The sequence below is a fragment of the Muscardinus avellanarius genome (genome assembly GCF_963383645.1).
Source record: "Muscardinus avellanarius genome assembly, chromosome: 2".
Lineage (NCBI taxonomy): Eukaryota > Metazoa > Chordata > Mammalia > Rodentia > Gliridae > Muscardinus > Muscardinus avellanarius.
This window is the reverse complement of record NC_137787.1, coordinates 65,734,820-65,750,296: the sequence shown is the minus strand read 5'-3', so window position 1 is coordinate 65,750,296 and position 15,477 is coordinate 65,734,820. Positions and strand designations below refer to the sequence as shown.

At 42.4% G+C, this 15,477-nt stretch overlaps 1 protein-coding gene across 1 annotated transcript in view; it reads left to right on the top strand.

Annotated features, from left to right (window-relative positions):
• Positions 1 to 4,506: 4,506 nt before the first annotated feature.
• MYO3B (myosin IIIB) overlaps positions 4,507 to 15,477 on the top strand; it is a gene marked incomplete at both ends in the record, with an annotated part of 191,426 nt that continues 180,455 nt past the window's right edge. The window contains 3 exons of the mRNA XM_080689381.1: positions 4,507 to 4,589; positions 6,097 to 6,280; positions 10,499 to 10,633. Coding sequence (XP_080545507.1) covers positions 4,507 to 4,589; positions 6,097 to 6,280; positions 10,499 to 10,633 — 402 coding nt within the window. The remainder of the gene's footprint in view (positions 4,590 to 6,096; positions 6,281 to 10,498; positions 10,634 to 15,477) is intronic.

Below are 15,477 nucleotides of genomic sequence, written 5' to 3'. Positions count from 1 at the left end.
ACCCCAGCCCCATCCCACACACTCCCCCCAACTCCCTCAGTATCCATGTTAAAGGAGATGGTTCCAGAATCTTCCTCTGAGGATGAGTAAGAGAGTAGATGTCAATTTTGAGGTGACCAAGAAACTCTGTTAAGAATGGAGTGGGGGAACGGTTTGGCTAAGGGACTGCTGGGGCCACGGCCATAGCTGGCTCACGTGTGGCCATGGACACAGATGTGGCTGAAGCAGAGAGAAGGGGAGCAGAGGGCAGCGGGTCTGTGGGGCCCTGTGGGCCATGGTGGGAGAAGGCGATCCTATCTTAGATGCAGTGGCATTTCTTTGTTAAAACTTTCACATGAATCCCTCTCGTAACTATGTCAAGAGCGGACTGGGGGGGGGGGGATAGGGAGACACGGAGCAAGAGGAGAAGCTGGAGGGACGGGGGCTGCAGGGCCCAGGGGAGGTGTGGGAGGCATGGGTGTGTGGGAGGCATGGAGGAGAGATGCATGGGTGGGGGCCTGGCCAGATGAGGGAACCCGGCCTGCTGTGTACCTTGAGTGGGCTGCAGCCCCTCGCAGCAGCAGAGTGCCTTTTTTCCAGTTTGCCCTTAGGCTTCTTGGGACCTTGCGGTGGCCCTGGGTGGCAGGGGTATGAGTGGTACAGGAATGTATTTTTGGGACAGAGTTGAGAGGACTTATAGTCTATGAAGTGTTAATAAATTAGTCATATATTTGTGAAGTAGTTGGGAACTTGCTAAAATTAAATGAATAGATTTTTCTCCTGTCCTACTACAGCCTTCCATGATCCTATAATCATAGTGTTTTCTGTTTTGATAGCTTGATGACTTTTTACCCTGAAGCATATGATTTCTCCACAGAAGAATAGAATTGTTTTTCTAAGTAAAGGCAAGGATTTTATAGGATGTGTCCTGTTTATTAATACCTTTTTCAATGGTTTTTGTAAAGTTTAGTCATTTCTGTAAATGAAATCTGTTTTTAAGTAACTAAATGAGACTTTTAATCTACAGACGCTATTTTGCAAAAGTTAGAGGCCCAAGTGACAAACAGCTTTATCATCAGCCCATGAAAACTGTCTAGCAGTGGGGACAGGGGTTGTATGTGATGGCGCCCATCCCTACCCTGACCGTCTTCACCACCACACCATGCAATTGTTTATGTATTGGTGTGGAATTATTCTTTGATTTACTCACAGCTCTATGGTATGCACTTTCTTATTTTGTGTATTTCTGAGCATTATATTTGATATTTGTACAAATTTCCTCTCTTCCATTTTCTAATTTTTCTTTCCAAAAGCCATCCTGTAGTTTCAAAAGTATCCTGTTTGATGTGATTTACATATATATTTATATATAAAACATAATATAATATCTAGAAGAAACATCCTCAATAGCATCTTCATGCATGGAAATCTTTGTCATGACTTTTCTCTTGAGTATAAAATGTTGTTGGACGGGTTTCTATTTAAATCACACTCGATGGGCTTGACTAGCTGCGGGAGCTCTCAGGGCACACGCGACAAGTTGCTTCACTTTGAACAAGGTAAGGCCGCACCTCCATTACAGACTAACTTAGGGTTTTCAGTGAGGGTTCAGGCCGGGCCTGCTTGGGTTGTGGGAAACACAAATCAACTCATGGGAATGGGTTTCTCAGAAGAATGCCGTGGGGAATCTTATGTTCTTTGATCACTTTTGACTTGACTATTTTATGACATTAACACTATGATTTGTTTCCATTTACCTGGTGTGTATTGCTAATATATATATGTAGCATAAATATATACTTTTAAACTTTCTAAGTCATAAAAGACTCTTGGAATGTTTGCTTTAGATGGGGATCTCTACAGATCAGTTTTCTCCCTATATTTTGATCTTTTAAAAGAATCCTATATTTATCATTATAATAGATATTTTTTATCTTAATGATTTTTAATTTTCATTTTTAATTTTATTTTTGGTGGTACTGGGGTTCCTGGAAACCCTTCTACCTCCAGGCTATACTCCCAGACCTATTTTTATATTTTTATTTGGAAACAGGGCCTCTTAAGCCAGCATAGCTGGCTTCAAACCTGCGCGATCCTCTCGTCTCTGCCTCCCAAGCGCAGGGATTACAAGCGTGCGCCACCACGCCCGGCTACATTTTTTTTTTTTTTTTAATTTTAATGCTTTCTCCCTTTCCCTCCTCTCAAACCCTGCTATCTTTTGCTCCATGGGTTGTCCTTTCCTTGTGATAATTTCAAAGGTTTATAATCTATTTTTAGGTATTTTAGAGATTTCTTTAATAATTTTATATAGTAGTTGTAACTTTTATTTTCCAGTTGTCTATTGACTGCCTACTGAGATGGGAAATAAAACTGATACATGTATTTTCTCCTTACTACTAATTTTGTCACTTTGCTTTGCTAACTTAATGATTTCAAATAGGATAATAATAAAGTCTGAGTTTCTTGTTTTATCATCTTTAGAAAATAAGAAATGTGAAGAAATTTTACTCTTATTTTTTCTTCTCTCCTCAAGTTGTTAGATTTGGTATATTATTCTTTTTTATTGAAATATTTAATATTTCTCTCCTATAAATATAGTTTACACTGGTGATTAGCTTTATTTCAGGTATAAATAGGTTCAGTTTTTTCTAACAGACTTGTAATTTTTTTTAGAGCTCTACTTATTGCTAGATTTTGGATTCAAACCATTTTGTGTGTGGGGGGGGGGAGAACTTAAGGAGTCACTAAACTTTAACACACCTGAAAGTATCTGTTGTTTTTATTTATGCATAACAATTTAGGTGAATATAAAAATATTTGCTTGCACTTTTTTTATTCCAGATCATTGTATGCATGGGTTATGTATTTTTATGTTATTGACTAGTACTGTGGAAGGAAATTTGAGCTTTTGTTTTATTTTCTACTACTTTTAGTTTTGAGGTGTGTGTGTGTGTGTGTGTGTGTGTGTGTGTGTGTGTGTGTGTGTTGTCCCTTATATATTTGAGAAATACTTTATTTGCCTTGACATTCTGTAATTTTACCAGGAAATGTCCGTCTTTGCGAGACTTGTTCATTTTCCCCTAGATTTATGAGCGATGAGCATTAAGGTCCGTGACAGTTGATGCGTATGCATCAGCTTTGCTCTCCTTTCTGAACTCTTGAAAGTGCTGTGCTCAGGTCATGTCCCGGGTGGGCATAGCTTTGGCAGTGTTCTTGATTTTAGAATGGAGCCTAGTTATTTCTTCAACTTCCTTTTCAGAGCTGAGTGTTGAATAACGCATATAAGAGGTTCTTAATAAGTCCTTATTGAATGTATAATAAATGTACCACCCTTTCCCCCACCACTAACTTACCTGTCTGTTTCTTCCTAAGTTGGGAGTGTGGCTGGGATTTTTCAGCCATCTCCAAAACTCTACCATACTCTGAAAGAAGCGCGAGGGAGCCAGTCTGAGAACAGCAGTGATTCCTGGGACCTTCCGTCTTTCTCTTTTCCTAAATGCACCTTTTCAAAGATTAGGGCATGGAGTTGTGTTCCCTGTTTCTTTAATAACTTCATATAGTAGTTTTAACTTCATGGCTGGATTTCAAGTTTTATTATTCATGTGGCTCATTCATGTGGTTTTTGGGAACAGTGACCCCTGACTTTACTTTGCCATCTTGGCCCAGAAGTCAGAAGATTTTCAAAACAAACTTGAAGCCTTGAGAACAGAGCTCAGTTTCTTTTTCCTCCTTATATTTCTTCTAGAACTGAGTATAGCTGAATTCAACCATTATTTAATACCTATTTAGTACATAAATAATTATTTAAAGTAATTTTGGCTACTTTCTGTCCTATTGTTGAAAGAAGGGAAGAAAAGTTATCATCACCTTGGAGTGAATATAGTTTTGTTTAGCCAGAAGAGGTGACAGGCCAAAGCAGGAAAGAAAGCAGGATGTGGAAGTAGTGGCTACAGTCTGATTGCATGTGCCGAGTGCTTCCTGCCACCTGGAAGAGCTGGGCTTGCCTACTGCTTTGATCCAGCAAGGGCGCTTTCCTCCCATGGCCTCTGTGCAGGTGAATGAGCGGGGTATGGATCATGAGCCCCTTTCTCCTGTGGGTTAACTTTCTTCCTTCTTCACTATACACATCCATTTTAAGGCACCGTGTGAAATTCGTTTCTTGGGCTTTTTCAATTGCTCAGGTCAGGGCTCACTGTAGGCAACTGGTTTTCCTGCCGGGCCCCGGGCTGGCTGCGTCAGGACAGTCCGCCCAGGGAGGCAGTTCTCTGTTCTTCCCCATCACTCGCAGTTAGCCTTGGGCAGATTCGCCTTCAGGCCGGTGGCAGCTCCTTTTCAGGGACAAGATGACAATGATTATAGTGTTTGGTGGCCAGGAGTGTTTTTGATCATCTGGGTGTTAGCGTATTGATATTCTTTCTCTTGAGAGAGCAGGAGTCCAGGGGCAGAGGAAGGTCAGGCTCAGGATCTTCTGCCTATTGATTTTCCTGGTGCTATTCAATTCAGTGCTTCATTAGGAAACAGTGAACCATGAATATAAGACCAACAAAAAGCTCCCAGCAGGGCTGTTCCCACTGCTTCCCTGGATCCGGTGATACCACCATCATGGGGCTGTATGAGTAGCTGCTCTTTGGGCTGACTGTGGAATCAGTGGCCAGAGAGTTTATAATCAGGTATTGATTTTATTCTGTGTGTGTGTGTGTGTGTGTGTGTGTGTGTGTGACTGAGGATGGAACCCAGGGGCTTTCTATATCCAGATTACACTCCCAGACCTATTTTTAAATTTTATTTGGAAACAGGGTCTCACTAAGTTGCTGAGAGCCTCACTAAGCTGCTGAGGCTGGCTTCGAACCTGCGTGATCCTCCTGTCTCAGCCCCCCAAGTACTGGGATTACAAGCGTGCACCACCATGCCCGGCTTCAGGTATTGATTTTAAAGAGGGAAGGCGGACACCACTGTCAGCAGTGCCCCTGTCCTGCCATGCCTTTTTATAACCCTCTCTGTAGATGCCACAGTACCTGATAGACAGGGTGGTAGAACCTGAGTCGTCTGCCTTTACTTCCCCAGCCCTGGCGCTCACTGTAAATGAATCCCTTGGTGGGTTGTTCTTGTTTAGGGGAACAGAGTTTGCCATCCATTAGGACCATGGGGTATTTAGTTTCCATGTGATTGAAATATCTCCTTCACAGATCTTTTCAGTATTTGGTGCAGTGTGTCAGAAAGAACGAACCAGCTGACTCCCATCCATCCTGTTGTGAGGGTAACCGGATTGGACCTAGGGAAGCCTGGAATCCCATTCCTGCACTGCCCCTAAGTAGTTGTATCACCCACGTGGGCTTTGATTATTCATTTGTAAGATGGGAATATGTTGTTTCTTAGGGTTGCCATAACCAAGTACCATAGGCTGAGTGGCTTAAAAGAGATTTGAGCTGGGCATAGTGGCACATGCCTCTAATCCCAGTACTTGGGAAGCTGAGACAGGAGGAGGATCACCAGGTGTCAGGTCAGGCCCAGAAATTTAACGAGACTCTCAGCAACTTGGTGAGATACTATCTTAAAATAAATAAATAAAAAGAAAGAAAGAGAAAAAGAAAATAAAAAAATTGAGCTAGGAATATAGCTCAGATGTAGAATGCTCCTGATAATCAGTACCAAAAACAAAGGAAAGAAAAAAGAAAAGAAACAATAACAACAACAACAACAACAACAACAACAACAACAACAACAACAACAGGTTTTATTTAACCATGTACCATGGTTCTGGAGACTAGAAGCCTAAGATCAAGGTTGCAGCAGGGTCAATTTTTTTTTTATTCTTTATTTTGAAACCGGGTCTCACTGAGTTGCAGAAGGCCTCACTAAGTAGCTGAGGCTGTCCGCGAACTGCGATCCTCCAGGTCTCAGCCTCCCAAATGCTCTATTTTATATTTTTGAGACAGGGTCTCTTAAGCCAGCGCTGCTGGCTTCGAACTTGCGCAATCCTCCTGTCTCTGCCTCCCAAGCACGGGGATTACAAGCGTGCGCCACCACGCCCGGCTCTATAAGAAACATTTTTGTTTACAGAGGTCACTGCCTTCATTCCTATGATCTGTTGCATATGACAAAATTTCTCCCCATCAGGAAACATTTGTATGGATTATTTCACTACAACCCCATGATGCTTGGACTTGAGTCACTTCCAGATCCCACGGACACCTGGGAAATTATAGAGACCATTGGTAAAGGCACCTATGGCAAGGTCTACAAGGTAACCAACAAGAAAGATGGGAGCTTAGCTGCTGTGAAAATTCTGGATCCAATCAGTGTAAGTAATGGTAAAATGCACACCAAGCTTTCCACTTCATTTCCTGGTTTTAGGGATACTTTTCATGAAAGCTGGTATAAAATCTCCCATTGGGTCTTGATCTGTCATCTCCTTGGAAGGAAGGAACTTTGCTTGCAGTTAAAACTTACCTTTGAGTTCTTCCTATGACCCATTTTCTCCCTTAGCCTCCACAGCTTAGGGAGTGCATCCAAATTCTTATTTTTTTTTTTGGTGACTGACTAATCTCACTTAGCATAATGCTCTCCAGTTCCATACATTTCCCTGTAAATGATGTAATTGTGTTCTTCTTTATGGATGAGGAAAATTCCACTGTGTACCTATCCCATAGTTTTGTAATCCATTCATCTGTTGATGGACATCTTGGCTGGTCCCATAGTTTGGCAATTGTGAATTGTGTGGCTATGAACATAGATGTGCGTGCATTAGTTTGTTAGTTTGGTTTCCATTCTTTTGAGTAGATACCCAGAAATGGTATTGCTGGGCCATATGGTAGATTCATTCTCATTCTTCTGAGGCTCCTCCATTCTGTTTTCCAAAGTGGTTGCATTAATTTGCAAGGAACTCTAGACAAAGAAGAAGAAACTAGGACTTCCGGGAAGATGGCGACCGAGAAAAGTGGGGCTTAAGAGCCCCGCTAACAACCAATCTCCATTACCACAAAATTAGCGCCTTTCATAGCCAGAAAACACCATCACCAGAAAAACAAAAAAACCACCAGGCTCCAGAGAGAAAGCTGACTGAGAACAGAGCTCAGAGCCACAGAGGAGATACACGCGCCCGAGGACGCGGCAGCAGCGCCATACTGCCGGCGGCAGCAGCGAACTCTCCGGGCGGCTACAGCAAGCCAAGGTGAGCCGCTGCGGAACAGCCAGGCGGGATCTTTCGGCGCAGAAAGCATTTAAAGCTCCCATTGGCTGAGCTCAGCACACGCTACAGGGACTCAAAGTGGAACTCAAAACCAGAGAAGAAAAAATACGCCAGCCTCACGGCCGAGGGCGTGGCAACGGCGCCATATTGCCACCGGCGGCAGCAGCAGCGAATTCAGTGAGGCCAGTACAGCTACATCTGCGTACTCAAGAACAGTGAGTCAAATTGCGGGCCACAGAGGAGAAATCCCAGTACTGTACTCCCTGGGACTTGACCCAGTGAGGGAGTGGCGGTGGCAGAGATATCACACCATAGGAGAACGTGCAACCTGGCACCCCCCATAGTTTAAAGCAGCCTCTATCGACTCCCAGGGTCAGAGACTCTGTGATACAACCCAGTAAAGGAGTAGTGGGGTCTGAGATACTACAGACTCGAGATCCAGAGCAGCTTTAGTGAAGTCATAGTGACCCAAGGGAAGAACCCAGAGAAGGCACAAACCTCCGAAATCATGGGAAAGAGGAATAACACTGGAGCAATGAATGCCCACAATCCCACAACATCAGAACCCGACAAAACAGAAAATCAGAGATTTCTAGAAGATCAAATCAGGAAAATAACTGTAGAAATAATAGAGGTGCTTCGAAAAGAACTCAGAGAGAGCCAAAAAGAGATAAAGGATGCAATTAATTAAGTAAAGGCCTCAATTCAAAGCACAAACAACCGATTAGACCACATAGAGAACAGAATCTCGCTCTTAGAAGATGAGCAATCCAAAAATGAACGCATAGTTTCTAATCTAGAAAAAAATATCCAACAGCAGGAATCTGACATTGAAGAAATATGGGCCCATTTTAAGAGAGCTAACCTAAGAATAATTGGAATAGAGGAGGGAAAAGAAAGTGAAACCAAAGGGATCAACAATCTCTTCAAGGAAGTAATAGCAGAAAATTTTCCAAACATAGAGCAAGAGGTTGATACACAGATCCAGGAAATTTATAGAACTCCCTTTAGACAGGATCGGAGAAGAGGATCCCCACGCCACATAATTGTCAAAATGACCAATGTGGAAGCCAAGCAGAGAATCTTAAAGGCAACAAAAACAAAGGGCCAAGTGACATTCAGAGGCAAACCAATTAGAATCACTCCAGACTTCCCAAACCAAGTCATGAGAGCCAGAAGGGCTTGGAGTAACATATTCCAAACTCTGAAAGAAAACAACTTCCAGCCAAAAATTTCCTATCCAGCAAAACTTTCTATCAAATTAGATGGAGAAATAAGAAGCTTCCATGACAAACAGAAACTGAAGGAATTTATGTCTTCAAAACCAGCGCTAGAGAAAATACTCAAAGAGATTAATTACAAAGAAGAAATAGGTAACACACACCAGAACCAGAGAAACAAGACTTTCTATCCAACAGACAACTAAGATTGGTTATCTGTGGAGATTCATTATTTATGTTAGTCTTTTACCTATCTCTAAATGGTATTGTTTGCCTTTATTGTTGTTAATTTTTAGGATTTCTAGTTGGAATATTAATATACCTTCAGATATAGCATTTGGAAATATTTTATCCAATTCCATTAGTAACTTTTAACTCTGTTTACATTGTCTTTGGATATACAATGTTTTTTTATTTTTTAGGGAGTTTGTATATTCTTCTGTTGCCTGTGCCATTGAAATCATATCCAAGAAATCACTGCCAATTTCAATGTTGTGAGATTTTATGACCCAGATTTTCTTCTAAAAGTTTATAGTCTTAAGATTTATATTTAGGCCTTTTATCTATTTTGAGTTAATACTTGTATGTGGGATTAGGTAAGGGTCCAATTTTATTCTTTTCCATGTAATTATTATTTTTCAACAATATTTAGTTAAAATATTATTATTTCCACCACCAAATGTTTGTGGAAACCTTGTCAAAAATAACTTGACAATATAGGAAAGAATTTAGCTCTAGGCTTGTATTTAACTCCAATGGTTTATATATATGCCTTTAGAACAGTACTACACTGTTTCAATTATTGTAGCTTTATATGGTTTGAAATCAGAAAATATACATCTTCTAGCTTTGTTCTTTTTCAAGATCGTTTTGGGTATCTAGAGTCCATATTCCATATTAGGATAGATTTTTCTTTCTGAAAAAGAAATATATAAATATATGATAGTTTCACCTAAAAAAACAGAAAAAAAATATCCTCTGGCAAGAAAGGAAGCAAAACGAAGTATTGAAATGTTATCTTTAGGTCATCAAAAGCTTGGTATCAGACAAAAGAAACTGTTATGTGAGATTATCATTTTTAATGTTGGATAAATTGCTATAATACTAGATGTCAACCACTAAGCCAAGCATGGGAAGGAGGGATAGGGAGGGAATGGGGTGGGGATCGGGTGGGGGCTGACTGGGCGATGTGTGCATGTATGTCTACAAAAGTTTGTATCCCACTATGATGTATGAATACAGTGCACCAATAAAATCTAAAAAAAAAAAAAAAAAGAAAAGAAAGGAGAAAAAAAAAAAAAAAAAAGAAGAAGAAACTATATATGAGCAAATAAGGTGACCTAACAGATGTGAAGGGGGAAGAGGGAAATTCCCTGATGTAATGATGTACATTCACAAACATATCAAAGTCAATCACTAACCCGGACATGAGAAGGAGGGAGAGGGGAAGGAATGGGGTGGGAACTGGGTAAGGGCTAATTGAGTGATGTGTGCCTCTACCATCTTGTATTCCATTAAGATTTATGACTACAATGGACCAATAAAAAATTTTTTAAAACACTTACCTTGACTTTTATTTCTTCCCCATTGTTGTTTTGGTTTGGGCCTTCTGGGCTCCTCAAAAATTACTCTCTTGGAAAGGCAATACATTTCACGCTCTGGTTTCCCTGTAAGTCACAAAGTAACCTAGACTTGTGATAGTCGATCATCGTAGGCTGACATCTTATTTCAGAGCACCAGGGTTAAGTGCTCTATGCTGTTCTGCACGGAGAGGTTGTGTGTGACCCATCCCGTGGTTGGGTGACTTCAAGCTACTTCTCCTTAACTGGTTTCAAAATTTAGACATTTTTCAATACAAATGATATTTATAATAGCATGGCTAAAGAAATAGAGAAAGCCATAAAGAAATTTTAATAGCATAATAGCTAAAAGATTTATACTGGGACCTGATGTCCATTGTTAGATATTCTGAAGATATGGTAATGATGACATTAAAAATCCATAGTAAATGTCCTTCATTGATTGATCACTGGAGCATGATGTTATATCTGCACCTTTCCTTGCACATGCGTCTTAACCCAGCATGCATTTTTTTTCTTACCCTGTTTAGGATATGGATGAAGAAATCGAGGCAGAATACAACATTCTGCAGTTCCTCCCTAATCATCCCAATGTTGTAAAGTTTTATGGGATGTTTTACAAAGCAGATCACTGCGTGGGAGGACAGCTGTGGTTGGTCCTGGAGGTAAGAGGCTCCTGTTGGGTAACCATTGATTTGAGTAGAGTGCCGGGGCAAGCAAATGCTCTAATGCATAAATAGTATTTTAAGGTACACATTTGAAAGCAGATCCCTCCTGAGCATCACAGATACCTTACCAGATGTGCCTTTCTCCCCAGTTGTCACAGGTAGGCTGTGGACTGAAAGTATTTTTATTCTCATTTCTTTCCTTAAAAGTTTAATTATAGTCAGGCATGGTGGTGCACGCTTGTAATCCCAGTACTTAGGAGGCTGAGACAGGAGGTTTGAAGGTTCGTGGCTAGCCTCAACTACTTAGTGAGCCCCTCTGCAACTTAGTGAGACCCTGTTTCAAAATAAAGAATAAAAAAATAGGGCTGGGAGTATAGCTTGGAGGTAGAATGCTCCTGGGTTCAATTCTGAGTACTGCAAAAACAAACATACCCCCCCCCGCCCCACACACACAAATTTAATTACCTTTACTTCTGCTATAGAGAAAATACAAGAATAGAACTGGAAAAAGTTATTTTATCTCCTAAACTGAACAGCTGATATAATACATGTTCCAATTGATTGCCCCTCTCATTCCCTCCCTCCCTCCTTTCCTCCCTTCCTTCTCTCTCTCTCTCTCTCTCTCTCTCTCTCTCTCTCTCTCTCTCTTCCCCTTTCTCTCTCTCTCCCTCTCTCCCCCCCTCTCTCTTGCTTTTATGGTACTGGAGATTGAACCCAAGGGCATTCTACCTCTAAGGTACACCCCCAGCCGTTTTTAGTTTTGTTTTAAAAACAGGGTCTCACTGAGTTGCTGAGTCTCACTGTGTCGCTAAGGCTGGCCTCGAATGTGGTCCTCCTGTCTCAGCCTCCCAAGTACTGGAATTATAGGCCTGTGCCACCACAGCTGGCTGCAATTCATTTTTAAAACTTGTCCACCCAAGGTGCACTTGGCCTGCCGCCTTTGGAGTGGTGCATTTGCACTCATGAGTCCTCATCTTAGATTGCGTTTCCTGCAAACCGACCCTGTGGATGGGAGGACTGTTGGAGAGTTCTGGGAGGGGACTGGTCTGGGGAGGAAGTGAGGAAGGCAGGTGGGGAAAGGGAAAGCCTGCGCAGAGCAGGGCAGCCAGGCCTCGGAGCCCCTCGGAGCCAGAGGGCTGGGCCTTTGAGGGTTCTCCTCAGTTGTGTCTCCACATTGGCCTGCCTTTGGCTGCCCCTGGGTGGGAGAGGAAGTTGCAGTATCAGAGGGCAATCGATTCCTCTCAAGAGGTGCAGCTGGAGCTGAGAGCAGGCGCATTTCCAGCAGTGCCCTCTCAGAAGAGGGAATCTATAGGGACATCCACGTATCCGCTATGGCACTCCGTTTTTTCTCCTTTATTAATGAAATCTGTGGCACGTATCTGGGCACAAAACAGCAGGGCAGCCTGTGTTGCTTCACCCTCCCCAGGGCCGCCCTGATTCGTCTGCATTTTGCCCCTTGGAGCCAGCTCAGGCTACCTGCCTGATCCGGGAATGTGGACACACGTGGAGGCCAGGAGAGAGCAGAGCCAAAGCAGAGGCCAGCGCTCCCTTCACTCCACCCAGTCTTCCTGGCTCTGAGAGGACCCGAGTGCTGGACCGTATGCAGTGGCTGCCATGGCAACTGTGTGGGGCTTTCATTGTTACATTTCAGTGGGATGATCTACAGGGAACCTGGTTTGAATATTTCTGTCACATGAATCGCCTTCCTTAGAATATAAAGATGCAAGAAATTTTGGTTTGTAGGGATTGTCCTTTTCCCTTTAGAAAAGGCTAAGCCACATAAAACATTCTCATACTCTCAGCTGCCCCACCCTCTACTCTGAGAATATTAGAATTTTATCATTCCGGTATAGCTCTCTGAAAGCACTGCTTTGCCGGGCGTGGTGGCTCACACTCGTATTCCCAGCATTTGGGAGGCTGAGACAGGAGGATCAAGGTTCGTAGACAGCCTCAGCTACTTAGTGAATTCCCTTGCAACTCAGACCCTGTTTCAAAATAAAGACTAAAAAAATAGGGCTGGGGGTGTAGCTCAGAGGTAGAATGCCCCTGGGTTTCATCCCCAGTACTGAAATAAATAAATAAATAAATAAATAAATAAATAAATAAATAAATAAATGTAAAAAAATAATAAAAGCACTGCCTTATTTGGAAATGGTAAAGAATTGTTTCTGGGGTCCCTGTTATATTTGTCTTCAACTCTGTAAGATCTCTGTAGCCTCCCTGCAACTTAGTGATGGAATTGCAGTGACCCAGAAAGCTTAGTTTTTGTCCATTTCTTCCTTCACACTCCATACCCCCAACTCTAAAGAGTTCTGACATAGAGAACTGGAACATTCGAGAATTTTCTAGGGACTGTAAACAGGCCTTCCCTCTGCAACCAGGCAGACAGGTGGCTGCTCATGACTGAGGCCACCTGGTTAACAAGCCTTCTTCCTGATGAGGAGTGACCTGCGGGCACAGCACTGAGGCATGGTCAAGGCAGCCAGGACGGACCTCGAAGGATACGAAGGAGCTCAAGAGAGGGAGAGCTCCTGCACAGGTGCTCCCTACCTTTTGCTTTTTCAGGGTTCACAGCCAGATAACGAGGCTTATACCTCACCGAATCTCTTATACCTGGGCAATACAATGTTCTGGCATTGATAACTTGTGCTGGTTGTTTTCCCATGCCAAAGTTGGATGCACTCTGTCTTTCCTATCCAGGATGGGATTCTAAACCAGGCTGAAGTATAGTTGACTATACCCAGTACCTCTAAGAGTCTTACAGAAACACAGAGGTTCCTAGATTCCCAATGTTAGCAGAAGCTCCAGTTTCTTTCAGTTCATTACCTATTGTTCAGATGAGAGATAGAGGTCCAGAGAGGGGAGCAACATACTTGCAGTCATAAAACCAGTTGCATGGCAGGATTAGAGGGGAAACCATATGTGGTGGTCAGATCTTTGTTACTATAACAAAGTACATGAGATAAATTAGTTTAAAAATAGGAAAGGTTTATTTGGGGCCCACATTTTTGAAGGTTTCAGTCCATGGTTGTTGGCCCACTGTTTTGGGGCCTGTAGTAAGATGGTACATCATGGTGGGAGCAGATAGTGGAGGAAGCTCGTGGCAGCTAGAAAATAAAGGGGGAAAAATAGGAAGGGCCAGGATCCTAATATCCTGAGGGCACGCCTTCAGTGACTAACTTCCTTCCAACTGAACCCATCTCCTCCAGTACAGGTCTTTCCACCTCCCAGTGCACCATGGGCTGGCAACCAAGCCTTTATGCCTGACTGGGTCTGTGGGGGATGTTTATCCAGCCCATAGCACCATGCTCCAGCCCTCTTCCCTCTCACATGCTGTCTGCAAACACGAATGTGGGGCCTTCAGCTGGGCATACACATTTCTTGCTGCTCCATCTGCAGTCCTTTACAGTGTGCTTTAGGAGACTCGCACGATAAAATCATCACCTGTTTAATATTGTTCTCTTCATCCTGCGTGTTGAGATGAAATTATGTTGTCTTTGCTCTTTTCTTGTTGAATGTAATGGAAGGACCAGTGAGGAGCTATTCCATAGAAGAATCTCAAAGGATAGAAAACATTATTAATAACTCCTCTAAATCACAACTCTGAAAACAAAAGAAAATAAAAATGTCATTTCTGAAGGTGGGAGTCTCAGAGCTGTCTCCACTCGTGGATAGGAGCAGCTCCCACTCTGACTGGAGGCCCAGGCTTTCAAGGGACATGTTTTTCACCTATGTACTTATAAACCACTGAATTCACTGATACTCAATAAATAAGCATGATCTATCCCAACATAAGAGGACAAGCATGCTGTTCTGCACTGAGACATGGAGTGTCCAGTAGGGTGCTTCCTAAGGCATCTTCTTGAGTAATTTTGATTCTTTTTTTTTTTTTTTTTGTGGTACTGGGAATGGAACTCAGGGGCATTCTACCTCCAAGCTACACTCCCAGTCCTATTTTGTATTCTTTATTTTGAAACAAGGTCTCACTGAGTTGCAGAGGGCCTCACTAAGTAGTTGAGGCTGGTCATGAACCTGCCATCCTCCTGTCTCAGCCTCCTGAGTACTGGGATCGCAAGTGTGCGCCATCACTACCGGCTTATAATTTTGATTAGTTGTGTGTGTGTAGTTGGGGGGATGTATTGGGGATTGAACCCTGGGGTGTTCTACTAACACCCTATTCTTTTTATATTTTGTTTTGAAACAGGGTCTTCTAAGTTAACACACACTGGACTGCATGCAACACCATGCCTGGCTGATTTTGACTCTTTGACTTAAATACTTTATGTTTGAGCCAGGTGTGGTGGCACACACTTGTAATCCCTGAGACAGGAGGATGGCAGATTTCAGGACAGCCTAAGCAAGTAGTGAGACTCTCATCAACATAATGAGACCCTGTTTCAAAAAATAAGGATAAAATCGGGCTGAGGGAGTAGCTCAAGGGTAGAATATCCCTGGGTTCAATCTCCAGAACCACAAAAACAACAACGACAAAAATGCTTTATGTTCAAAGTCTGTAGAACCTAACACCCTTGAAAGACTTACTTAAGAGTCTACTGATCAAAATGTTACTGAAAAGAAATTTCTTTTAATTCTGCAATTTGACTAGGTCAAATCAACATGCCAGTGCAAAAGCGACTCGGCAGTTGGAACCGAGGCCAGGACAAATGTCTGGTGACCGTGTTCCATGGGCCGTTCTTTAATAATGTGGAGGCAAGCTGATGGCTTATTGAGCAAGGAATATTTTATTGCTTGAAATTACGACCATCCTAACAAACACACATACTGTGATTGAATCAATATTCAACGATGTTTTGGGAAATAGATGTGGAATGTAAATGATT